This window comes from Aotus nancymaae, unplaced genomic scaffold (assembly GCF_030222135.1).
Source record: "Aotus nancymaae isolate 86718 unplaced genomic scaffold, 86718_ANA_hifiasm-v0.15.2.pri h1tg000030l, whole genome shotgun sequence".
In the NCBI taxonomy this organism is placed as follows: domain Eukaryota; kingdom Metazoa; phylum Chordata; class Mammalia; order Primates; family Aotidae; genus Aotus; species Aotus nancymaae.
Genome location: NW_026988443.1, coordinates 12,696,935 through 12,723,889, shown reverse-complemented (window position 1 = coordinate 12,723,889; position 26,955 = coordinate 12,696,935). Strand labels below are relative to the sequence as shown.

The following is a 26,955-nucleotide window of genomic DNA, read 5'->3' as shown; positions in this document are numbered from 1 at the left end:
GCCTCGACTTCCCAAAGTCCTGGGATTACAGGGGGTGTGAGCCACCTTGCCTCGCCATCCTCTCACTTATTTTAAAGGGGGGAATGGCCCATAAATGGCAGAACCCAGTGCTGGGCAATGGGGAGGTAAAGTGAGACACAGAGAACAAGAGATGTTTGCAGTGAGTCAGGGTGTCAGGGAGGGGTGGTGGTTCTGGCAGAGAAGGGGAGGGAACATCCTGCTGCACTCTCAGAAGCCCCTGCCATCTGAGGACTGGTTTATTTCCATCATCATCCCCGGGACATGCATTCATTCAGCAAATCCTTACTGGAGTTTGAATTTGGACTCATAGATACGGTAAATGGAGACAAATCGTTTTCCTCACCTCCACTCTTTGAGGAATAAATGAGATCATTTAACTAAAGCCATGGGCACAGTGCCTGGCCTGTGGCCTGCCCTCCACAAATGTCATTGTCATGTGTTGGGACTAAAGCAGTGGTCAGGACCCAGTCCTGGCCCACAGCAAACTCTCACAGCCTTGGATAAGGGCACAGAGGAGACACATAAATGACAAGGTAAGTTAGTGCAGTGATGGAGACACAGAAGGGGCTGATGGACCTGGACTGAGGTACTCCAGGAGGGCTTCCAGGAGGAGGTGATATCTCAGAGGAGGTTTAAGGATGAGAAGAGTTAGCCCAGTGCAGGAAGAGGCAGGGAGATGACTCCCGGCAGCAGCCCAGTGCCCCTGCGTGGGTCCCGTGCCAAAGTGGGATGGTAGTGTAGTATAAGCCATCAGTGTGTGAGATGGGACTGGGAGGATAAAGAACAGATCAAGGTTTCAGATCAGCGCCGCTGGGTGAAGGGACTGGAGCGGGGAGTCTGGAGGCTACTGAGGATGCCACTGCTGGCCCTTGCTCCAGCAATCCTGCCTCACTGGGACTCTTCTGGAACAGAACTCTCTTCTCCCACCTTTGGCCATTCTGTTCCCTCCACCCGGCCCTTCGCGCGACTGATCTTCCGGACTGATGGTGGTCACGGTCCAATAATGGTTGTGTTCTCTCACAGGTCCGAGGAGACGTCCTCTGCCCGGTGGCCCAGAGAGAAGCGGGGCACGGCGTCATCATGCACAGTGGTATTGCGTCCGTCGCGCGTCCCCGGAGCCGCCCGTGAGCGGGGCCGCAAGTTCGAGCCCAGGGTCCGCCCGGCCGCACCATGAGCCACGGGCCGAGCCCCCGGCTGGCCGAGTCTCCGCAGCTGTCCAAGGGCAGCCTCCTGACCATCCTGGGCAGCCCGTCGCCAGAGCGCATGGGACCTGCCGACTCGCTGCCGCCCACGCCGCCCAGCGGCACGCCCTCGCCAGGGCCGCCGCCCGCGCTGCCCCTGCCCCCCGCGCCCGCGCTGCTGGCCGACGGCGACTGGGAGAGCCGCGAGGAGCTGCGGCTGCGGGAGCTGGAGGAGGCACGGGCGCGGGCGGCGCAGATGGAGAAGACCATGCGCTGGTGGTCGGACTGCACGGCCAACTGGCGCGAGAAGTGGAGCAAGGTGCGCGCCGAGCGCAACCGCGCGCGCGAGGAGGTGCGCCAGCTGCGCCAGCGCCTGGACGCGCTCACCAAGGAGCTGGCAGGCGCGCGGCGCGAGCGCCAGGAGGTGCAGGGCGAGTGCGAGGCACGGGGCCGCGAGCTGGCGCGGCTGCGGGGCGCCCGAGGCGCCGCCGATCAGACGCGCGACGGCCCCGAGCCAGAGGCGGAACGCGAGCCCGTGCGCGACGTGGGATCCGAGAGGCCGCCGGGCAGCCAGGTGCGCGGCGGGGGCGGGGCGTTCGCGCTCCTGTCTCCCAAGTGGGCGGAGCCGATTGGCTGAGCTGAATCGGGGCTGCTGGGCTCAGGCCGGAGCCAGTCAAGGCTTGGCTTCCTGGAGGTTTCGCTTCTCCAGGTCTGACTGCCCCCGTGGGGCCTCAGATCATCTTCCTTCCGGAGACCTCAGGGTGGAGAATCCCAAGTTCTGTGATCCCTCCACTCCCACACCTGAGAAGTCAACAGAACCAAGGAATCATCCCTTTGAGCAGGAGAGGGATCCAGCAGCTTGCCTGGAAGTTAGCTGATTTATAGCAGAGCTGAATCCATTCATTCAATCAGAGCTGAGTTGGGGGGGAATCAGGGCACTAGGATCACACAGGAAGTCCCTGACGCAGCCTTCACAGAAGCTTTTCTGGAAGAGATCACATTCAAGCTGAGACTAGGATAAGTAGGAATTAGCCGTGAAAAGTGCCAGGAGGGCAGGACGAGGGGGTTCGTACCTGGAGTACCAGCTACTTAGGAGGCTGAGGCTGTGGCTGCGGCAGGAGGGATCTCTTGAGCCCAGGAGGTCAAGGTTGCAGTGAACTATGATTACACAGCTGCACTCCAGCCTGGGCAACAGACTCCATCTCTAAAAAATAAAAATTAAGACAAAAAGTGCCCGAAGTCATTCCGGGTGATGGAAACTGCCTGTGCAAAGTCTAGAGGCCAAGAGGACCTGGTGAGTTTGGCAAATGGCAGTAATAGCAACTGTCGTCATTCAGTGGGCACCACGCATCACTAAGCTGAGCATGTACATTGTCTAGGTAACCCCCACAGCAACGCTCTAAGATAGTTGCTCCATGGGGAAGACCCTGAGGCACAGAGAGATGCAGAAGCAAGGTCTGGGCAGGGCACGGTGGCTCGCGCCTGTAATCCCAGCACTTTGGGAGTTGAGGTGGGTGGATCACCTGAGGTAAAGAGTTCAAGACCAGCCTGGCCAAGATGGTGAAACCCCATCTCTACTAAAATACAAAAAATAGCCGGGCATGGTGGTGGGCGCCTGTAATCCCAGCTATGTGGGAGGCTGAGGCAGGAGAATTGCTTGAACCCTAGAGGTGGAGGTAACAGTGAGCCAAGATCACGGCTCACTGTACTCCAGCCTGGGCAACAAGAGCAAAACTTCATCTTAAAAAAAAAAAAGGGAAGCAGGTCTGCCAGCCAGTGACGACTTCGTGGGGTTTGAACGTGGGTGATCTGGCTCCAGAGTCCAGGGTAATAATCAGGATGGCTGCTGCATTAACAGTGGATGCAGAGGGCACCCTCTCTGGAGCCAGCAGACTTGTTACCAAAAAGCCACCGAGGGGCAGGGACCAGCCTCAGCTCCCCATGTCAGTCCCCGGACAGGCCAACTCTTCCAGAAAAGACACCCCCTCCTCTCTCCCACCCAGCCTCCTCCACCCCATAAGCTAGAGCGGGCACTGCTGCCTCCTGTGGCTGAAGTCTCCTCTTCCCTGGGACGACCTGGTGTTTGGAGGTGGTATTCACGGCGCACAGCGCTGCACCTGTCCTATCCTTGTTCCAGTTGTCGGTCACGGGCTGGAAGGCCATGGGCAGTGGCAGGAGCCCTAGGCTTGCAGTCTGAGTTTGTCCTCCAGCCCAGCCTCTTCATGCTGTGGCCCAGAACAAGTCCCTTCTCTTCCTTTTCCCCATTTGTAAAACGGGGCTTTGGACTAGGTACCACCCCCCATCTGGATAATCAGCTACAGAAGAATAGCTCTCACTCCTCAGGGAGTCCCCAGGGCCACCGCTCCAGTCCAGTTAGGGAAACCGAGGGCCAGGCCAGGAAGAGGCTGGTCCAGACTCATCTGGGAAAGGCTGTGGGAGAAGCTGGAACAGGGGCTGTGGTCCTTGTGGGTTTGTGTCAGAGACAGGCCTTGGGGATGGGCAGGGGCAGAGGAGAAGGGGAGGATGGCAGGGAGGAAGGGAGCTCAGCCCTGGGTTCTAATCTCTTACTGCATCCTGTCTGGGAGCCTGCTCTCCTCACAGGCACTGCTTGCCCATGCCATCTGTCTCCCTGTGCCTTACTGTTTGTCCCAGAAAAACAAGATCTTAGAGCTGGAATTCCTTTGAAAGGAATCTAGGCTTAAGCCATTATAGGAATTCCTGCTTCAACATTTGTTCCCTTCAGTGCCCCACCATAGGTTTGCATACTTCCAGTGACAGGGAGCTCACCACCTCTCCTGAGGAGTCTTTTCGGATACAGTGAACCATGCTGGCTGACGCTCTGCAGCTCTAGGAAGTGAAGGGGGAGGCCCAGAGTAGGCTGTGTCTTCCTTCTCCAGAGGTGGAGAGGCAGGCAGCAGAAGAGGAAACTGAGGCCCAGAGGCACTGTGTTAGAACTGAGTAACCCAGGTTACCCAGCAGACTGATCTCAGACCCAGGGCCTGGCTTGGTGGGCACTGGTCCAGCCTCCACCTTGGTCCCTACAGGAACTGGAGCTGGTGGAGAGCCTGCTGAAGAGCAGGCCGGAGGAGCCCGAGGACTGCTGGGAGGCGCGCAGCGTGGGGGCCGGAGGCCCACGGGGCAGCTCGAGCCGCCAGGAGCGCAGCCGGCTGCCCTGGGAGGACACAGCTGCCACAGAGGAGGAGGCCTCCAAGTTGACCGCCCTGCGGCTACGGCTGGATGAGTCCCAGAAGGTGCTGCTCAAGGAGCGAGAGTGAGTCTCGGGAGGCGGGAAGGGGCTGGGACTGGGGCAGGGCCGGGCCGAGTTCAGCACCCTCAGGATCACAGAACGTTAGACTTGCGAAGACGACAGGTAGTGTTTAGACCCATGTCTTGGAACTATAGAGTAGTAATGTCTACCTGAGAACTCAATGCAAGTTTTATTTATTCATTCAAATAATACATTACCGGGCACCTGCTCTGGGCCAGGCACTGTACTCAGCCCTGAGGATACGGCCATAAATCAGACAGAAGCTCCTGCCTTCATGGAGCTTACTTTCTAGTTGGGGGAGAGGGCTGTGGGCAGGGTAAAAGCAGGGAATGGAGACAGGCAAGTTGGAGGATTGCAGCTGGGACCTTAGTTTTGGAAGCGTGGTTTGAGATGTCAGGGAAGCAGCTGGGGATGTGAATGAGTCTGGAGTTCGTGAGACAGGCCTGGGCTGGAGGTAAAAATGCAAGAGTCACCAGCTAAGAGATGATATTGAAAGCCGTGAGCTGGGCCAGGTGCAGTGGTTCATGTCTGTAATCCCAGCACTTTGGGAGGGTGAGGTGGGCGGATCACTTGAGGTCAGGAGTTCGAGACCAGCCTGACCAACATGGTGAAACCCTGTGTCTACTAAAAATACAAAAATTAGCCAGGCGTGGTGGTGGGTGCCTATAATCCCAGCTACTCAGGAGGCTGAGGCAGGAGAATCGCTTGAACCCAGGAGGCAGAGGTTACAGTGAGCCAGAATTGCGTTACTGCACTCCAGCCTGGGAGACAGAGCAAGACTTCATCTCAAAACAACAACAACAACAACAACAAAAAAAAACCCCATGATCCTGGGCAAGGGCAGAGGAGTAAGTGTGGATAGGGAAGAGGTCAGAGGATCCAGCCCCGAAGTGCCAAGTTTAGAGGTCAGTTAGAGGAAGGGGAAACAGAGGTGACCAGAGAAGGGAGCCAGGGCTGGGGAAGGGGAACCACAAGTAACGGTTTCATGGAGGACCGAGTGATCAGTAAGAAGGGGGCTGAGCCCTGACCATTGGACTTAGAATGTGGAGGTCACCGGTGACGTTGATTAAGGCAGTTTAGAGGGCATGAGCCTGATGATAATATTCTGTAGTTTTTCTGTCCAGAAATTAAATACATCAATAGCATAACCTATCTACACATCCCTTTTTTAAAGGGATAAAGTCCAGGTGCAGTGAGTCATGCCTGTAATCACAGCACTTTGGGAGGCTGAGGCAGGAGGATTTTTCTTTTTTTTTTTTGAGACAGAACCTTACTCCGTCACCCAGGCTGGAGTGCAGTAGCAGTCTCAGCTCACTGTAACCTCCACCTCCCGGGTTCAAGTGATTCTCCTGCCTCAGTATCCCAAGTAGCTGGGACTATAAGCGCATGCCACCAGACCCAGCTGATTTTTGTATTTTTAGTAGAGATGGAGTTGCACCATGTTCGCCAGGCTGGTCTCAAACTCCTGACCTCAGGTAATCCACCCGCCTCGGCCTCCCAGAGTTCTGGGATTACAGGTGTGAGCCACTGTGCCCAGCCTACCAAAAAAAAAAAAAAAAAAATTTGTTTGTTTTAATTAGCTGGGAATAGTGCTGTGCCACTGTAGTCCTAGCTACTCAGAAGGCTGAGGCGGGAGGATCTCCTGAGCCCAGGAGGTCAAGGCTAAGGGAGCTATGATGAGGATCTACCCTCCAGCCTAGGTGACAGAGAGAGACACTGTCTCAAAAAAAAAAGAAAAATCAGTATAACGCCTCTGTGAAGATGTAGGCAGAGGTCAAGGGATGCTTCTATGGACATTGTTGCATCTTTGGCCAAGGAATGACCACAGATGGCCAGCAAACTGCCAGAAGCTGGGGGAGAGGCATGGAACAGATTCTTGTTTGCAGCCCTTGGAGAACCAACTGTGCCATCAACTTGATCTTGGACTTCTAGCCTCTAGAAATGTGAGAGAATAAATTTCGACTGTTTAAGCCAAACAAGCAAAAAAATCAACCTAGTGCACTAACTTAAATAAAAAGTAGAAATGGAAGTAATTTTTTTTTGGAGATAGAGTCTTGCTCTGTTGCCCAGGCTGGAGTACAGTGGCATGATCTTGGCTCACTACAATCTCCGTCTCCCTGGTTCAAGCAGTTTTCATGCCTTTGCCTCCCAAGTAGCTGGGACTACAGACACACACCACCATGCCCAGCTAATTCTTTGTATTTTAGTAGAGACAGAGTTTCACCATGTTGCCCAGGCTGCTCTCGCACTCCTGAGCTCAGGCAATCCACCTGCCTTGGCCTCCCAAAGTGCTAGGATTATAGACGTAAGTCACTGCACCCAGCCTGAAAGTGACTTAAAATACACATGTTATGATATGGAAGTGTTTGGGAATAGCTCCTCTAGAAGAAATGGTGAAGGGGTCAGAGTGGGTGTCTTTAAATGATATGGTAGTGACGATAGTTATAACAGCAAACACGTGGCACATGCTCCGAGTCAGGCGCCATGCTGAGAGCTTACATGTATCTGCGCATTTAAGTCACCTTGCAGGACAGCTACAAAGGCGGCTCATGCAGGTGTGCAGAGTTAGCAACTCAAAAACCAAGTGGTGTCACTGTGGTGATGAGGTTTCTTGAGGGATGAACAGCCCTTGGTAAAGTTCTGAGCAAAGGAAAGTGCAGCTGGACACAGTGGCTCATGCCTCTAATCCCAGCACTTTGGGAGCTCGAGGTGGCTTAAGCCCATGAGTTCTTTGGGAGCACTTTGGGAGCCCCATGAGCACTTTGGGAGCTCGAGGATCGCTTGAGCCCATGAGTTCCAGGTTGCAGTGAGCTGTGAACAGGCAGGAACCAGGTGGTCTCTGACAGATGGGCCTGGGGCGCAACAGGAGGGAGGTACTTGCCTGGAGATGCCCAGTGCTCTGCAGCCCTGAGCACCTCCCCACAATATGAGCTGAGCACTTTCCCTTGGGCAGGGAGTGCAGTTCCAGGGAGTGAGCTGTGATCTGCACTCCAGCCTGAGCAACAGAGCCATATCCTGTTTCCAGAAACAAAGAAAAGTGCGATCTTCCCCCACTTTATACAGTGGTTCCATTCCTGGAAAATTCAGGGTGTGTTAGTATAAAAATGAGTTTCTGTTTCTGTGTAAATCCAAATGAGGCTCTAGGCTGAGATCATCTCCACCCCCAGCAATGTCCAGTGAGCTGTGCATGCTTTCAGTAGGATGCAGGATGCCCAGGGCGTTGCAGAGAGTCAGGTACCCTGGCCCCCATCCACTAAATGGCCCCTAATCAGTGTGATAGCCAAAAATGTCCCCATGGATTTCCAACATACCTCCTAGAGGGTGGTGTTGTCCCCTCTGGGAACCCCATGTTGGAGCCGTGGAATGTTTCAGTCTCAAAGAGAGAGGCCAGTGTGGTGTGGGGTCCTGAAGCACAGCATGCTGGAAGGGGGTGCTGAGCTCAGACACTGGTGAGCACCTACTCTGTGCCAGGCCCAGGCATCGTGCTCGTTACCTACAGGGCCTCATTCAAGTTCAAGACAGGGTGGGGATTACGGGAGGTTGTGGGGATCCCACACAGTGATGATGGCAAGAGAGGTCCCTCTCTCTGAATCACTGGACAGTGTTTTCCAGTGTTTCTATCTGCAGAACCATGTGTTCAAACCAAGCTTTGCAGGGAACATAGTCTGCAAAACAGACAGGATCAGGGTGGTCTTGGACAGGTGAGCCTGGGGCTCAACAAGAAACAGGTACTTGCCTGGGGATGCTCAGTGCTCTGGAGCCCCGAGCACCTCTAGGGAGTACAGTTCCAGGAGAACTGCCAAGCCAGGGTGCTTATAGCCGTGTAGGGTGCTGGGGCCTGAATACCAAGGCAGAGATTTTCGACGTGGGCTCAACAGGTGCAGAAGGCACACAGCAGGGCCACCCTTGGTGAGGACTCCAAGCAGAGGGCCTCTGTGGGCTCACCCCCATGTCTGTCCCTTCCCCAGGGATAAACTGGCATTGAGCAGGAACATTGAGAAGCTGGAGGGGGAGCTCAGCCAGTGGAAGATCAAGTATGAGGAGCTGAGCAAGACCAAGCAGGAGATGCTCAAGCAGGTGAGTCTAGAAGACCAGAGGGGCTTCCTGGAGGCGGCAGGATCGTGCTGTTGAATTTTAGTATTGGGGACGAAAGAGAGAATTCACTCATTTATTCATCCAACAATTGTTTTTGTTTCTGTTTTTGTTTTTGGTTTTGTTTTGTTTTGTTTTGTTTTTTGAGACAGAGTCTCACTCTGTTGCCCAGGCTGTAATGCAGTGGCGTGATCTCGGCTCACAGCAATTTCCACCTCCCAGGTTCAAGCAATTCTCGTGCCTCAGCCTCCCAAGTAGCTGAGATTACAGGTGCCCACCATCACGCCTGGTTAATTTTTGTATTTTTAGTAGTGACAGCGTTTCACCATGTTGGCCAGGCTGGTCTTGAACTCGTGACCTCAAATGATCCTTCTGCCTCGGCCTCCAAAGTGTTGGGATTACAGGTGTGAGCCACCGTGCCTGGCCTCATTTATTTGACAGTTGTTCTGAGCGCTGGGCAGGCAAGGTCCCTGCCTAGAGGAGCTCACTTTGTGGGGGCCGTGGGCAGGGGAGACGGACGGTCACCAGGCAGATTCATGATTTATGAAGGAGTCAAAACAGAATGAGAGAGATGGGGTGGTGGGTCAGGGAAGGCCTCTCTAAGAAGGTAGCATTTGAGGCAAGACCTAAAGGGGCTAGAGGAAGCCATCCTTGAGAAGATATGGGGAGAGTGTTCCTGGCAGAAGGCACAGCGGTGCAAAGGTCCTGAGACAGGAACAAGCCCAGCGTGAGTGGGAAACAGGGAGGGCCAGGGGGCTGGAGAGCAGGAAGTGAGAGGCGAGGCCGTGAGAGGGTGCCTTGTAGACCAGGATGAAGAGGAGGAGTCTGATGTGGTGTTCATTGGGTTCCTAGTCTGTACCAGGTGTCACTGAAGCCTCATGGGAGTCCAGAAAGCTGAGTCCTTATGTCCCCATCTTACAGATGGGGAAACTGAGGCTCCAGAGAAGGGAAACCATGCTGAGCTGCCACTACTGCCTCCTGTGCAGGCCTTGGTGGCCGCCAGAGGGCGCAGCTACCCAGGGAAGACCATGCTGGATCTTTGGGTTTCTAGCAGCTGGGAAGATCACAGAACGTTAGAGCCTGAAACTCCGTCCTGGAGGGGACTGAAACTGATCTTATGTGAGACTCTCTTAGGAAATCTCCTAAAATACAGATTCCCAGACCCCACCTCCACCCTCCTGAATCAGCACATTTTGGGGTTGGGTCCAGGACCCTGTCTTTTTAGTCTTTTCAAATTGTGAAGTATAATCATTTGAAGAAAAGCAAATGAAACACGAATGTACAATTTAGTAGAAGGTCATAAAGGTCCTCTTTTGTATCTGGCATCGCTCCCTCAACATTATGTGCTGAAAACTCATCCAAGTGTTGCAGGGAGCAGTAGTTTGTTGGGTTTGCTGTATACTGCAAGGACTTGTATTGTCTTAAATGCATCCCAAGTAATTCCGATGCACCTGTGTGCAGAATGGATCAGTCACTGTACACTGAGGGCTGCCCTGTGCCCAGGCCATACAACGACACAAAGATGGACAGACACATAAGCTCCCCGTCCTCCCAGCTAGCTTTCCAGTGGGAAGTGGGATGAGGAGGCCCCTTCTCCAGGCCAGGTGAACAGGAGAGGCATCCCTAAGGAGGGGGCATTTAGGTCAAGGCCTGAGAATAAGAAAAATCAGTCTTACAAAGTATCTCAGAAAGAATGTTCCACGCATGTGCAAAGGCCCTGTGGTGGGCAGGAATTTGGTGCATCTGAGGAATAGAAGGGAGTCCATGGTGCCTGGAATACAGTGAACTAAGGGGAGAGAGGCGGCTAGGTGTCCATTCGTGCAGGGCTTTGTGAGACCGTAGAGAGGAGTTGGACTTTACCCTAAGGCACCTGGGAGCCATCAGAGAGGCTTTGTGGAAGGAGGGTGGTATGATTGCATTCATCTGCGTTAAAAGCTCCCTCTGGGCTGCTGTTGTGGAAAATGGGTTGACAGAGAAGGGCCGGAGTAGACACTGGGAGGCTAGACAGTAATGAGGAGGAGAGACATTGGGAGGAGCAGAGGTGATCAGATTGGTCTGTTCGGAATACCTGGTGCCTGCCCCATTTGGCCGCTGCCTCAGGCTCTGGGCTGAGCATCCCCGTGCTGGTGCCCACCCCCGGTGCTGATTCCAGGCTGTATCCTAGTGGTTCTCATGACCAGGTGGGGCCTTATCCTTGCAGCTCAGCATCTTGAAGGAGGCACACCAGGATGAGCTGGGCCGCATGTCCGAGGACCTGGAGGATGAGCTCGGTGCACGCTCCAGCATGGACCGGAAGATGGCCGAGCTGAGGGGCGAGGTGAGGCCATGGATGGGACCCAGGAGGACCTGGGTTTGGGGGCCCTGAGGCCCTGCCTCCATCAGCAGGGCCTGTACTCTGAGGGGGACCAGCCACATCCAAGGGTGTCCCGATCTGCAGGAGGCAGGCCCCTCTCCCACACAGAAACCAGAAGCGCCCTCACATCCTGCACAACCATGAAATGAGCCCAGCTTAATTATAGCCAACGCAGCTGGATCTGCTTCCTGGAGCCAAAAATGGCTCCAGGAGGTGGCGGGGGCATCCAGCTCAGGCCCTGCATGCCCCCTCCCCTGGGAATCCTCACTCTGCCCTGCCCTGCTGCAGATGGAGAGGCTACAGGCCGAGAACGCAGCGGAGTGGGGCCGCCGGGAGCGGCTGGAGACAGAGAAGCTGGGCCTCGAGCGAGAGAACAAGAAGCTGCGCGCACAGGTCGGGGACCTGGAGGAGGCGCTGGCCCGGCGGCGGCGGCAAACGGCCAGCGCACTGGACTGCGACCTGAGGGCCAGCCAGGCCGCGCTCTTCGAGAAGAACAAGGTGGGGCAAGGAGCAGAGTGGCCAGTGCTGGGGCTGCCACCCCCCATCCAGCCAGAGTGCAGCCTCCCTACTATGTGCCAAGCCTGGTGATAATTATGGTAGCTGCATGTATGAGCACCTGGTGTGCTAGGCCAGTTGGTAATTATAGTAGCCGCATTAATTGAGCACTTACTGTGTGCCAGGCTCCACTCTAGGTGCTGGGGACACAGCACTGAACAGACAGGTGTGGCCAGCCCTCTTCCCTCGTGGAGCTGAAGGCTTTCTTGGGGGATGTACATGTGGCTCTCTCTGTCACACGGCTTCATGCCAATCATACAGCTTCATGGTCACCAGCAAGAAGAGGGAATACCAGGAGGCCTGACTTAGGCCCACGGTCCTGGAAAGCCTCCCAGACGCAGTGACATTTTAAATTGAGTTCTCGGCCGGGTACAGTGGCTCACGCCTGTAATCCCAACACTTTGGAAGGCCGAGGAGGGTGGATAACCTGAGGTCAGGAGTTCGAGACCAGCCTGACCAACATGGTGAAACCCCATCTCTACTAAAAATACAAAAATTAGCCAGGCGTGGTGGCGCTCACCTGTAATCCCAGCTACCTGGGAGGCTGAGGCAAGAGAATCACTTGAAACCAGGAGGCAGAGGTTGCAATGAGTTGTGATTGCACCACTGCACCCCAGCCTGGGCAACAGAGTGAAACTCCATCTCAAAAAAAAAAAAAATACACTAAATTCTCCAGGAAAAACAGCCATTAACTGGTAGCGCGTGGCCTTAGGGGAGGGGACGGAGAGAACTTAGGAATAGCATGAATAAGTGTCCATTGTGAGAGACACAGCTTTGGAGGAACTAGAAGGCCAATGTGGCTGGGGGACAGTGAGCTGGGGGATGTGGTAGGTGAGGGAGGAGTAGTGGGCCCCCTTGAGAGAGTTTAAAGCAGGAGGGGAGTGTGAGCAGGCTGTGTGGGCAGAGGATGGGAAGGCAGGCTAGGGGGAAGCTGTTGCCATTCCCTGGGCAGCAAGAGAGGGAGGAGACCTGGACCAGGTTGCCATCAGTAGAGATGGAACTAAAAGGATGGACCCAAGAGACCTTTAGGCGATGTCTATTCCCATTTTACAAATGTGGAAACTGAGGCTCAGAGAACTCACAGAGCTCCGGGGTGGGCACCTCTTTTGCTGGCTGCCCCTCCTCTTCCCAACCACTCTGGCCTCTGAGACACCCATCCACTCCCCAGCCTAGCTCATTCCCAACCCAGGGGTTTCAATACCATGTACACGCCGCTGAAGACTCCAGACCTCATCCTTTCCCAGAAATCCCAACTCTGCTCCAACAGCCCCAGGGCAGATCCAGTAGCATCTGAAAATTACACATCCAAACTAGAGCCACAGGTTCCACACACCCAGCCTCCTCGCCTTTCTAGAAGGCACCTCCAGCCTCTGGCTGCTCAGCCAAACCTCTAATGCTGATATTCAGACAGCAGATGGAGAGATTCTGGGAGGAAGAGACACCCAGCATCCCTAGAACTGCCTGACCTCATGAGACTCCCCGGCATGGTACCCAAGCTGATACTGATCCCCGCTTCCTCCCACCCTTTCCCTGTGCCCTGCAGGAGCTGGCAGACCTGAAGCATGTGCATGGCAAGCTGAAGAAGCAGTTCCAGGAGAAGGTGGCAGAGCTGGCACATGCCAACCGGCGCGTGGAGCAGCACGAGGCTGAGGTGAAGAAGCTGCGGCTGCGGGTGGAGGAGCTCAAGAAGGAGCTGGCCCAGGCTGAGGACGAGGTCAGGACCATGGAGGGGCAGGGGCAGTGGCAATCACCGACCTCGGCCGGGGAGGAGTGGGGGCCGCAGGGCCCGCCTGGCTCTCAGGAGGCGCCCAGGGTAGAACGGGTAGGTGGGCAATGGCTGGATGGCAGGGTAGACATGTGAGTGGGAGGATGGGAAGAAAAATGAACAAGACAAGTTGGATGTGTGCATGGATGAACAGATGGATGAAGGAATGAGTGGATGGATGAATGGGAGAGAGGGGCAGAGCGGGCAGATGGATGGATGGATCCAATGGATATATGAACAGATGATGGCTGGATGGGCAGACAGTGGACAGATGAATGAACAGCTGACTGGGTCAGTGGGTGAAAGAATGAATGGAGAGGGAGAAAGAAGGCCAGGTTGATGGGAAGATGGGTGTGTCCGGGAGAGCAGGAAGGCATGGCTAGGCATGCTGGATGGGCAGCTGATTAGATGAATGGATGGGGAGTGGTGGGCGACTGTCTCCATGGGCAGATGAATATCTCCCTGGATAAGTGGTCAGATGACAGACTGATGGGGATGGAAGGATAGGAGGTGGATGGCTGTAGTGCAGGGCCTGGGAGGATGCATAGATGTGCAAGAGGGGGCAGAAGGGTTGGAGGGAACCAGAAGGGACGCTTTTCTGGAGGAGGTGAGCCTAAGCCTAGGCTTCAAGGAGCAAACGCCCTCGGAGGAGCACGTTCCCAGGCAACAGCAGTAGGAGTGGTTGGCCCTGGGTGGGTGGCCGGCCTTGCTCAGTAATGGGTGACCCTCATGCTCTCGGCCCTGCTTATCCCGCAGCTGGACGAGGCTCACAACCAGGCACGTAAGCTGCAGCGATCGCTGGACGAACAGACGGAACAGAGCGAGAACCTGCAAGTGCAGCTGGAGCACCTGCAGTCCAGGTGGGCCCAGGGCAGGGAACAGAAACTGGACAGAGATGTCCAGCCAGGGAACGCTCCAGTCAGGGGTGGAGCCCAAACCAGGTCTGGAGGGGGAGACAGAGAAGGAAGAGATCCAGGTATCCTCCGGAATCCTGTACCCTCCGGACAGGAAGGGCCAGGGCCAGGAAACCAGGGCAGGGGGTACAGGAAGTCAGGCCAGCTGCAGGCCCTGGAATTGTCTCCTCTGGTGGAAGGGCTGATGGGCGGAGTGAGGACAGGAAGGGCGGGCCCGGAGAGGTCAGGACCAAGGGGCGGGGTAGTGGGCGGGGCCAGCAGGACTTGGGAGTCACCTACTAGAAGAATAAGCAGCTAAGCAGCCGTCAGGGTTGCCAGGCCCAGGTGACACCAGAACAGCAAGGATCTGAGAGATTGGTGGGCAGGGAAGGAGGGACCCCAGGCCTGGATCCCCTCAGCTGCCAGCAGGCCCCACCCAGCAGTCTGCCTCTCTCTCCCGACCCCCTCTGTGTGTGTGAATCACAGAGCCAGGCAGTATTGTTTGAGACCAGGAGTTCGAGACCAGCCTGGGCAACAGAACAAGACCCCATGTCTACAAAAAGTGCAAAACTTAGGTGTGGTGGTGCGTGGCTGTAGTTCCAGCTACTTGGGAGGCCGAGGCAGGAGGATCACTTGAGCTCAGGAGTTTGTAGCTGTAGTGAGCTACAATCACACCACTGCACTCCAGCCTGGGAGACAGAGTGAGACTCTGTCTCTAAGAAAAAAGAAAACACCTGGCACATGATAAATGCTGAGTAATTGTCAGCAGCTCCTGCTATTACTGAAACCATTACTACTACTGTGAGGGAGGGGCTTATATTTGGGTTGCATCTTGTGCTTCAGCATCACACTGCTCCTGTGAGAGAAAGGAAAGGAGAGATGTTTTTCCCTGGTGGGCTGGCAGATAAGGAACTAAGGCCCAAGAGGGGAAGTCTTTCCATGGCTACCCAGTTGGTGGGTGGCCAGGCAGAATCACCCCTGGCCATCAGCCATCCAAACCCTTATTTATTGAGCATTTACAATTTGCTGCTGTTTGCTGAGATCTTGTGGCTTAGAGTATGGGCTGCAGATACCTAACAGCTATTGCGCCATGGTCAACTGAGCCTCGATTTCCCCCTCTGCCTGGGATGATGCCCATAAAGTGTTCTGCAGGGGCCCAGGCGTGAGTCGAAGGTGGGTGCCTGGCTGACTCTGCCCACTCTGACCCCACAGCATACACCCTTCAAAAGGCCACTTAGCCTTGGGGCTTTCCCGCAGTCTGGGTCACTTTGTTCAGGAGCCATAAACTCCAGAAGTGGGCAGGCAGGCTCTGCTGGGCCTCTCAAGTGCTTCCATCCGGGAGGGTGGGGCCACCCAGGACCGCTGTGTCGTTTTATTTTCCAACTTTTTCTGCTTTAATGTTCCGGGGACAGCTCACTAAATCACTGTGCAGTAATGGAGGCCCCGCCTGCACCCCTCCCTGCCGTGTTAATAATTCATACCTTCCAGTAAGATGCAGCCGGGGCAGCCACTTTGCTGTGGGGTGGCGGGGAGGGATGTACATTTCCTCCACCAGCTCTTCTTAGAGTCAAAGTTTGCCTCGTAAATTTTGATTTAGGAATTTTAATGTGAAGAAGAACTAGGGCTGAGCCCTTTCTCACTGACACTGGGAATGTAGAGGCCTCAGCCTACCCCCCACTGCCGCCACCACCCAGTTCTGCTGCCTGTGCTCTGAGAGCCAGGCTGGGGTTCAAATCCCGCAGCGTGACCTTGAGCCAGCTCCTTTACCTCTAAGCATCCAGCTGCTCTGGTACCACCCACTTCAATTCAGAGCTCTGCCCCCCTCCCCACCATCTGTGTGACTTTGAGCAAATTACTTCACCTTTCTGTGCCTCGGTTTCCTTGCTTGTAAAATGGGGGTGATAATGGCACCTCCATCATATAAGGAGATTGCAGGAGATGAGACAGCAGGGAAAGTGCCAGGGAAGGCTTAGCTGCCCCAGCACCAGCTGCAGCCACCTTATCAGGGACTGCAGGCCAGGCTGCTGCTCTAACCCCCGTCACCTCCACCCCGCAGGCTCCGCAGGCAGCAGCAGAATGCTCCCCTCTTCGGGAAGATCCGCAGTGCTCGCTTTGGCACTGAGGAGGCCGGGGATGGAGCCAGCGACCTGGACGAGGATGAGGACCTGCAAATCCAGGTGGCCTAGAGTTTCCTGTGGCTGGGCAGTATGGGCCGCCCCCCACCTGCCCAGGGTCCAGGCTAACCAGACACTCAAACTGATGCAGTGCCTCGGCTTACTCTGGGACCAGTCCCCACTACAGCCAACCTTCTTCTCTCCCAGGGATGGCGTCGACAGTCCCGTCTACCAATGCCCTGTGGAAAGGAAGCCTCTGTTCACATATATATGTGTATGCCCAGGAGTCTTTGCACCCATTTGGTTTCATAAATACAGGACAGCTCCAAGGCCCAGTCCAGGTGACCCCTCCCACCCAGGACTTCATGCAGGACTAGGCATGTCGGGGTAGGTTGTTGGGGCCCCAGCCTGGGCTGCCTCTCTAAGCCTTGCTGTTCATAATACAGTGCAGTGAACACAGTTCTTTGTAATAAATGAAGTTCAAGTTTGTGGGGCATCTGAAAGTGTGGCAGATGTGGGCAGGGGACCATGGCATCAGCCTGCACCTGACACTGCACCTGAAGTCAGGAATGTCAAGTAACTTAATAAATGAATGAATGTGAACAAGAATGAATGAATGAATGAATGAGGCCAAGCATGGTGGCTCACACCTGTAATCCCAGCACTTTGGGCGGCCAAGGCAGGTAGATCGCTTGAGCCCAGGAGTTCGAGACCAGCCTGGGCAACATAGCCAAACCTCACCTTTACTAAAAACACAAAAATTAGCCAAGTGTGGTGATGGGCACCTGTAATCTCAGCTACTCAGGAGGCTGAGGCAAGAGAATCGCCTGAAGCCAGGAGGTGAAGGTTGCAGTGAGCTGAGATCGCACACTGCGCTCCAGCCTGGGTGACAAAGCAAGACTCAGTCTCAAGACTCGGTCTCAAAAAAAAAAAAAAACCCTACAAAGAATGAATGAATGAACATCTGAGCTGCTAAGCAGTCTGGCATCCACTCCTGTGGTGAGGAGGGACAAGGTACAGCGCATGTCTGCTCTAGAGGAGACTTCCGTTCCGGCACCGGATGGATTCACATCTCTGCCCCTTATTAGCTGTGCAACCTCTGGGAAGTTACTTACCCTCTCTGAGCCTCAGTTTCTTCATCTATAAAATGTCTCAGAGCCGTCACAAGAATTAGATAGGGTAACCCAGAGCTCAGTAAAGGTTAGTTGTATTAAATACCTAACAGTTTTCCCTGGAGAGGAGGGATTTGCCAGATGGGCCCCGGGGATGGAGTTCAGGTGATTGATTGAAGTTTACCTAGAGGTAGGTGTGGACACAATAAAGAACAAACCCTTTTCTTTTTTCCCCAACCCTGCCCTAGGTGGTGAAATTATAGGCAGTTTTATTTTTAATATTTAATTTCTATACCTTCTATAACCAGCAGATTAACAGATTTATGTTAAATCTGGTGGAAGCAGGCTGAGTGCAGTGACTCAGGCCCATAATCCCAGTGCTTTGGGAAGCTGAGGCAGGAGGATCACCTGAGGTCAGGAGTTCAAGACCAGCCTGACCAACATGGTGAAACCCTGTTTCTACTAAAATACAAAAATTAGCCGGGCATGGTGGCGCACTCCTGTAATCCCAGCTACTTGGGAGGCTGAAGCAGAAGAATCACTTGAGCCCGGGAGGTAGAGGTTGCACTGAGCTGAGATCACACCACTGCACTCCAGCCTGGGTGACAGAGCAGGATTATTTAAAAAATTTAAAAAAGGAAATGGAAAAAGGAAACACGGCAGCATACACTTTTGATCTTTCACAGCCAAGGTGGCTTTCAGGGCACCTGCTCTTCTGATGGGACCCTTAAAGTGAATTCTCAGTACCCGGGCCTGCTTTCTGCAGAAGGAAGCATTGCCAGAATTGTTCTAGCATGCAAAAGGTGGTGAGCTCCCTGTGTTTCGGGGTGTGCAAGGAGAGGCTAGGGCTCCAGCCTGGCACCAAAGAGGAATTCAATTCAGTTGATAAAGGGGCTGCCTGCTGGGGATGGGAGAGTTACACTAAATGATTTTCTCTCGGCGTGGCCTAGTTAAGAGGGAGTCCTGAGGTCACAGTGCTCAGAGCTGTCCCAGGGTCACCAGGGACACCTAGTACTGGGTCTTGGGGTCACCAGGAATCCTGGGGACTGAGAAGAGGGGAGAGGCAGAACCAGGAACCCAGCTGGGTGCTGGTAAACATGGGCACTGAAAAATTTTCTGTTGCCAAGACTAAATTAATGATGTTAGCGAGGTGGGTTTGCTGCCATGGCAAAGAGGTCCCTGGGCTCCGAGGGGGATGGAGGGGCTGATACAACCATGGAGACTCTCCCTTTGTGGCTTGTCCACAAAAGCCAGCTCCAGTGGAAAACAGGGCTTTGGGAAGAAGGTCATTTCCTGCCAGGGACCTGTCTGCTTTCTCTCCCAAATAGGAAGTTGGCCCCAGAAAAGGCTGAAAGTGCTGCCCTTTGACCCTGAAGAGCTAGGCGGCAGGAGCCAGGCCCTCACTGACACCAGTTTCAAGAGCCACCTCCAGCAGTCCTGGCCGGACCTGCCATTCCCAGACACAGAGCAGACCCCGTCTGGCGCGGCCAGGCTCCCCCAGACTCCCTGGCACCTCCTGTGAGATAGCACTGAGCTGGGGCCTCATTACAGCCCCTATCTCTCAGGCAGACTGCTCCAAAGAATGTCAGCAAGGAAAGGGTCTGGCATCCCACCTCTGGAGGGAAGGGACAGTCACAGATAGGGCTGAGGATGGTCCCGGCCTGGAACGCGAGCTGCTTCTGCTCACAGCCCTTCCGTGACTCCCCAGCTTACCTGCAAAGTCACCTAGTGGTCATGGCGGCCACTGCCAACAGAAGCATTAGCTTGGCCGCACGTGATACTTTAAAAGTACATTTAGCCTGTCACAGGGAGGGGAACATCACACACTGGGGTATGTTGGGGGATGGAGGACTAGGAGAGGGACAGCAGGGGGTGGGTGGGGAAGTTGGGGAGGGATAACACTGGGAGAAATGCCTGATGTAGGTGACGTGGGGCGGGGAGATGGAGACAGCAAACCACCATGGCATGTGTGTACCAATGCAACAATCCTGCAAGATCTGCACATGTACCCCACAACTTAAAGTACAATTAAAAAAAAAATTTAGCCTGTAATCCCAGCACTTTGGGAAGCCAAGGCGGGCAGATCATGAGGTCAGGAGTTTAAGACCAGCCTGACCAACGTGGTGAAACCCCGTCTCTACTAAAGATACAAAAATTAGCTGGGCATGGCGGTACATGCCTGTAATCCCAGCTACTCAGGAGGCTGAGGCAGGAGAATTGCTTGAACCGGGACCAGAGAGGCGGAGGTTGCAGTGAGCCGAGATCGCACCACTGCACTCCAGCCTGGGCTACAGAGCGAGACTCCATCTCAAAAAAATAAAAAATAAAAAAAAATTAATGCGTTGCTAACATTAGTAATGTGAGGTTTTCCTACAGAAGCGTGGGTTTCCCTCTCTTGAGAAGTCAGCATCTCTGACCAGGCTGGACTCACTTCCACATGGCTACTGCTGCAGGGCTGAGAGGAGGCTGCTCCCTGGGGTGGGACACGGGTGCCCTGGGCACTGCAGTCCTCACCACTCCCTGCAGCCTTCCCCGGCATCACCCTCACTCATTTAAATTGCTGCCCTGCTCCTGGAGGTATTTGAATATTTTTCCTCGGCCTTAGTCCAGTTTATCTTTGAACAAGTAAGGAAATAGTGAGAGAGAGGGGAGGCGCTGAGCCCGCCATTGTGAGATGTACTCAGGACAAGTGTACATGTCACTCTCAGGCTCAGATCCCCTACAGGGTCCTGATCACTCCAGGGGTGACTGCCAAGAACAGCCAGAATGTATTGATCCCCCCACACCCCCTGTGCTTCACACGCATCCCCTCACAGATCGCTCCCAACAGCCCCACACGGTACGTGTCACCATCATCATCCTATCTTATGCTGAGGATCCAGGGGCTCAGATAGAACAAGTGATTGTTCTAAGGCCACACAGCTGATTAGACATGAAACTGGGATCCCAGGCCAGAGCCCACACCCCCTTTTTTTTTTTTTTTTGAGACAGAGTCTCACTGTGTCTCCTAGGCGGGAGCACAGTGGCACAATCTAGGCTCACTGTAGCCTCTGCCTCCCAGGTTCAAGCGATTCTTATGCCTCAGCCTTCCAAGTAGCTGGGACTACCGGCATGTGCCACCACGCCCAGCTGTTGTTCATTTTTGTTTGTTTGTTTGTTTTTAGTAGAGTCCAGGCTTCCACCATGTTGGCCAGGCTGGTCTCAAACTCCGGACCTCAGGTGATCCGTCTGCTTTGGCCTCCCAAAGTGCTGGGATTACAGACATGAGCCACCGTGCCTGGCCCACACGCCTGATCATGAGCCATCACCCCACCCTCCAAGGCAAGGCCCCGTGTGGCCCCTGCTCTCTGCCTCACCACCATACTCTACTCTGCAGATGCTGCAGCTGCTGGCATGCCAAGCTCTTTACTGCCCCTAGAACTGCCTGCACCCATCAAAGTCCCACCAGCCCTTCAGAGCTCGGTCTGGGTTCATTCTTCGTGTGTTGGGGGGGCTATTTGTGTGTCTGCTGCTTCTGCCTCCTGGCTGCTCCTGAAGGGCAGAGAATCCTCTAGCAGCCAGCACAGTGCCCTAGGCTTAGTGGGCATCTTTCAGTGTTAGAGGGGGAGGCAGGAGGGAAAGAGTGATGGATGCCTGGAAGGATGGATGGAGGAAGGACGGATGGGTGGGATGGTACAAGCTGAAGCTGGAACCCCACCCCACCCCCAGCTCCACTGCAGTAACTGCCAGGCCAGTCCCAGAAGAGTCTTGCTGCTGCCCAGCTAAGTCTTCCTCCTGGAGGGGGGTGTGGAAGTCCCCCAAGCCCAGGAACTGAAAGCCACAGCAGCTCAGGGGCAGCCTGGCATTGCCAGGGCCTCTCCTCACAGGCCTGGAGTGCCCAGACTGGCTGGAGAACCAGCTGAGTCAGACACCGCCCCATCACCCAGCCCCTCCTCTCCCGCAGTGGGAGGGCTGGGGGCCCCAAGTCTGTCCTTCCTCTCCAGCCAAGGCCATTTTGTCCAGCCTGACTCTACCAGGCAGCCCCTAGAGGTTCCTGCCTGGAAATCCATGCCCAGCAATGAGCCCTCAGCACTCCAGCCCTCCAGACAAACCTGGCCTCTGGCCCCAGCCTGCTCTCTGATTGGCTGTGTATCTTGCGGTGAGCTCCTGCCTCTCTCCCAGCTTTGGTTTCCCTATCTGTCAAATGGGGACAGGAACAAATGGGCTGTCCAAACCCGCATTCACTGACATGACTGTGCCGTTCCCATTCCTCTCTGAGTCTCCCTGCTGCTCTGTATTTCCTCCCAAGCCCCCACTGCCTTGTCTTCCTGGGGCCCTCCTGCCACTCCAGGCAGCCCTTCTAGGTCAGTGGAGGGGGGCTAGAGGCAGCGGCAGCATCCAGAAGCCAGCTGCAGCTCTCAGCCAGCCGCCTCCTACCCCGCCCACCACCAGCTCCCCTGCCTACTTTACTAATTGCAGGGTTGCAAGATGCCATCTGCCTCCCAGGCCCCAGGCGGGCACCTCCCAATAGAGCAGGGCCCCCCTGGAAAGCCTTCCTCAAGCCCCACAGACCCAGCTGTACTGGGGGTGGTCTCCAGGGTGCTCAGGCTCCCTCCCCATCCCAGGGAGGGGGCCTGAAAAGGTGGAAGCGTGAAGCCTTCCTCCGAGGCTTTCTTATTTCCCAGGCTTCCCCTACGTCAGAGAGGAGCAGCCTGGCCTTCCCCTCTCCTGCTGAAGGCCTAGCAGGGCTGGCCACATCCTGGCCCCTGGGCCGCCCCAGAGTCTCACCCTTCAGCACATTCTCCAAGTGGGCTCAGCTCCCTGTTGCTCTAGGAACAAGTCCAGATGGGCCCCTTGCTACCTGCCTCTCCTCCTCCCCCACTGGCTTCCCCAGCGATGCCACTGCACCTGCCTTGCGACCTGAGCGCCAGTGACCTCGTCGGACTGCATGCCAGGGAACACAGGGATTCAGGACCACGTCTCATCAGCCCACCCCTGGACCCTGAGCTCCGAGCTCAGAGGGCAGGAATCTGAGTGTCCCCAGGAAGGGAAGGAGAGTTTTATTCGGGGCTCATGCTCCTTCTCTGTTTTGCTGTTTAATTTTTACCTTCACAAGCCCCAGGAGGTGAAAAATGGCAAATGAGAAAACAAAGGCCCAGAGAGGGAAGGACCCATCCAGGAAGTGGCAGGATCAGGATTCGAACCGAGGTAACTCCAAAGCCTAGGCATTTTCAGCTACAGCACTTGGCCCAGGTCTGAGCCTGGCTCAGAACAGTGCTGGGTAAATGCTTGTGGGAGGGTGGAGGCCTGAGCCGATGATGAGCTAACAGCTGTCTCCAAACCCTCTCCCCTCAGATCATTCCGCAAAGCCCTTTCTCGCCCAGAGCCTCACCTGATCCCTTAACTTAGATGGGTTGCAGTTGGGAATCTCATTACCTAGATGAGTAAACTGTGGTCCAGAGAGCGAAGTGGCTCGTCCCAGGGTACCCAGCATCTGTGTCCTGGAAATCCCCCGATCCTCTCCATTGGGCCGTAACTCATCGCTCCTTTAGCCCCCACGTTATTTTTTTCTTTCTTTTCATAGATAAGGAAATAATGGCCCCTCCATTATCATAAATTCAGAGGGAGCAGCCAGACAGCTGTGGATTTCCCTCCACCCCAGCCATGAGAGCCGTGCCACCTCTCTTCGGAGCCTCAGTTTCCACCTGTGTAACACGGGATGTGCCGCAGGGCTTAGAAGGGACATGGTCAAGCCCTTGGCACAGGGTCCAGCACCAGCAGTATTGTCGTGTGTCTACCTTTGTCCCAGGGTGCCTGCCAGGTCTGTGTGGGAGACCAGTTGTTCGGGCAAAAAAAGCACATTTGTCTACACTGGGGCAGGATCCCTGTCCAGGCTCTGCCTCTGCCTGCACGGTCCACCCCACCCAGCCACACGTGGCTCCCCCTGCCCTCAGTGCCCTCTCAGAAACCTCCACCCGATCACTCGCCTAGGTATCTTAATGCGGAAGTATCTCATTTCCAGGATGGGATGGGATGGGATGGGGAGGTGGTGATGCTGGGAGAGCAGTGACACCTTTGTCTGTCCCTGCACCACCACCCTGTCCCCACCACCCCTGCCCTGATGGCTGATAAACTGGACTCAGGTGTATAACAAAATCCTGTAGGAATCAATCTGGTAGAAATCCCTTATCAGTTGAAGCTTATCTGGTCCCTCAAACCCTGAAGGGTAAACTGAGGAAGCTGCCAAACTAAGAGGAGTAGGGGCAGAGAGAAAAAAGAGGTGTCAGGCTAAACAGGCTGACTCCATTACTTCTTAGGATGCCCCTGACAGCCCAGTGAGGTGATCACAATTATCCCATCTTACAGGTGAGAAAACCGAGGTTGAGATCTTCGGCAGCTTCCCAGGGTCCCAGAGCAACTAAGAGGCAGGGCTCAGACCAGGGCTGGTAACCCCACTGCATCCACTGCCCATGGTGCACCCTAAATATAACACACGCCTCTTCCCAGACCTCCCGGGGCCCTGAGGTCTGAATCGTTTCTCTTTTCACAGCTTCATCTCCCCCAGCGCCCCTCCCTGCCTATATTCCAGTCCACTGGCTTCCTTTCCACTCCTCCAACACCCCAAACCCACTCCTGCCTCAGGACCTCCAGCTGTGCTGTTCCTTCTGCCTAGAACCACCTTTCCCTCCTTCACAGCCTTCCAGTTTCATTTTAAAGGTCACCTCTAGGTCAGGTGCAGTGGCTCACAGCTGTAATCCCAGCACTTTGGGAGGTCGAGGTGGCTGGATCACTTGAGATCAGGGGTTCAAGATCAGCCTGGCCAACCCAGCGAAACCCTGTCTCTACTAAAAATACAAAAATTAGCTGGGCGTGGTGGCGTGCGCCTGTCAACTCTGCTACTCACTCAGGAGGCGGAGGCAGGAGAATCACTTGAATCTGGGAGGCAGAGGTTGCAGTGAGCGGAGATCACGCCACTGCATACTAGCCTGGGAGACAGAGCAAGACCTTGTCTCAAAAAAACAAAAACAAGACAAAACAAAAACAAAAAAACAATTAAAGGTCACTTCTCAAGGGCAAGGAAGTGGTAAGGGCTTCCCTAGCTCTTCTAGCTAAACAGATACTCCCTCTCCTGTGCCCCTATTAACCTGCATTGCGGTCCCTTTACATTGATTTTCCCAGATGGCTTCACTTTCCTCATTGCCAATGTTTTCACCTGCCTGCTGCTGCTCTCCTGTGCCCTTGCCAGCTGGCAAGTTCCTCCTTTTTGCTCACCTTGGTGCCCCCACCACCTATGCCTGCCACATAGCGGGAGCTCACTAAGCATTGGTTGGATGGATGGATGGATGGATGGATAGAAGGATGGATGGATGGATGGATAGATGGATGGACAGATGGAAGGATGGATGGATGGATGGATGGATGGCCTCCCATGCTCCCTCTCGGGCCCCTGCTCTGGGCACTCGAAGGCAGTAGGAGCTGGAGGGAGAAACCAAGTCAGGCAAATGCACTGTGCAAAGTTTTTTGAGAGGAAACTCTAAGATGTGGTGCTATTAAAAATTGATATTTCAATGAGATAATCCCTCTCCTAGGCTTTTAATTGATTGTCTAAAAAGCCTTCCTCTGTTGTTGTGCTTCTTTAGTTGCAGGGACCATTAATTTTTTTATGGACGATCAAACCCGGATAGGGTGGAGGGGCTACCTCATGGCTGATTCAAAAACAGTAACAGAGGCGCCAGGGAGGAACATGGGGGGCGGTCGTGGGTCCTGGCAGGGTGGGACTGACTCCCTTGAGGAAGGAGGGGAAGTCCCTGTACATCCAGGGCACACACACACACACACACACACACACACACACACACACCCCTCTGCCCTCAGTCCCAAGGGACAGGCTTCGTAAAGGGAGGAGAAGATGAAGGCTCAACAAGGCAGTGTGGCAACAGGCCCCCCAACGTGGAGGCAAAGCCCCATTCTGGGAGGCGGGACTCCTGGGTTCTCCCTTGTCACTGGTGGCCAGTTCCTCCTCCACTCCAGGCATTGGTCCCTTGCAGGCCGGGGCTGCAGGCAGACAAGTAAGAACAGAGAAGGGGATTCAGGATTTCTAGTTGCGGCCACTTCTTCTCTCTGGGCCTCTTGCGGCCCCTATTCAGTGGGGGTAACACTGGCTCCAGTCTCAAGGAGTAGCTCTTCAGGCCAAGCACAGCGCCTGGCACCCGAGAGTGTGTGAGTGTGCAGGAGGAGCATCTGTTACTCTTACTGTTGTTAATTTCAGCTTCCTTCTCCCGGCTCTACAGGCAGCCCTTAAATCCTTGCCACACCACTCCCTCCGCAAGCTGGGCTTGCACGACTCCGGCTTCATGGTGCAGAGGTGTTATGCGAGCACCTGTCTGCCAGGTCACCGGCCCCATCTGCTTCTACCCCATCCATCCACTCCATCAGCCTGATAGGCAGCCTCAAGGAGGCCCCAGAGGCTCTCCGGCTATCCGGCGGTGAGCCAGGGCTGGGCTGGACTGCTCCCCGAGCTGGCCTCCCTCGCTTACCTCCTCTCTGCTGCTCCACGCCTGCAAGACCTCTTTTCTGGAAGGAAGAGACTTGCCAAAAAGGCCAGCATCACGGGCATGCAGGCAGCCTGTGCTGTCACACAGGGTCTCGCACTTCCGAGGACCCGGGGCTCGGGATTGTGATGCTCTATTGTCACCCCTCAGCAATGTATTAATAATTTGTCAGTGGGGCACATATTCATTTTGTACTGGGCCCCGAAAATGATGTGGCCGGTCTTGCTGCCAAAGGACAGTGCCGCTTCAGGAAATGGCCACAGGGTGCATCCCCAGCGCAATGCCCATACCTTTAGGCCGTGGACTGTCCCTGCAGAGGGCCGACCTAATCCCCACACCTTTCCTCGTCACCTTACCCGGGTCCTCCCAGCTGTTCACTGCAGAGGCCCTTCAGGGGATGAGCAAGTTCATGGGGAATGACTTCTCCTTGCATCGCTAAGTCTCAGACCCTGGGGAGGGAGCTTAGGGGTATGGCAAGGGGGGTCCCCAAATCCATATGTTCACCAAGTCTCATCTGTGGACTGAGCAAATAATGTTTAACCCAGATAGGTACAACTCTTGTCAAGTGGAAGTTCGAGGTCCGCACTGCAGAGGAGGAACAAATTAACTTAAATGAGCTGGGGAATTCCTGATAGCCTTTGGTCAACATGTTGGTTTTTTGGAGGGTTTTTTTTCTTTTCAGGTACCGAATATTAAAGGTACGACAGCTTTGACCTTATGGGCATCGGAAAGGTTTCCTCTATTGGTGCCCACCCTCAGATGGGAACAGGGCAGGCTGGCAAAATGCAGCAGAGACCGTTCACTTTGAGAAATCTCTCCTAAGGAAGTCTGTGAACACACATCATCTGTAAGTGCAGGCACAAATATTTAGCCACACGAGTACTCACTGTGGCATTGTTTACAAAAGCAAAAATAAAGACAGCTAAATGGCCGGAGGTCTGGGGCATGTCGGATAGCTGGTAAAATTCACCTTGTCCAGTGAAAGAAGAGGGAGTGTGTGAAAAATCCGTTTTGGAAAAAAGCGTCCAATGTGGGCTTGGTTTTCTGTCTATACCTGGGGAGGCACTGAG

At 54.7% G+C, this 26,955-nt stretch overlaps 1 protein-coding gene across 1 annotated transcript; it reads left to right on the top strand.

Annotated features, from left to right (window-relative positions):
- Positions 1-1,191: 1,191 nt before the first annotated feature.
- On the top strand, positions 1,192-16,736 carry CCDC102A (coiled-coil domain containing 102A). The gene is made up of 8 exons (XM_064382944.1): positions 1,192-1,776; positions 4,247-4,473; positions 8,439-8,547; positions 10,763-10,879; positions 11,204-11,413; positions 13,014-13,184; positions 13,992-14,095; positions 16,185-16,736. The coding sequence occupies exons 1-8, from the start codon at positions 1,192-1,194 to the stop codon at positions 16,312-16,314; spliced, it is 1,653 nt and encodes a 550-aa protein (XP_064239014.1). The 3' UTR covers positions 16,315-16,736.
- The last annotated feature ends 10,219 nt before the right edge of the window (positions 16,737-26,955 follow it).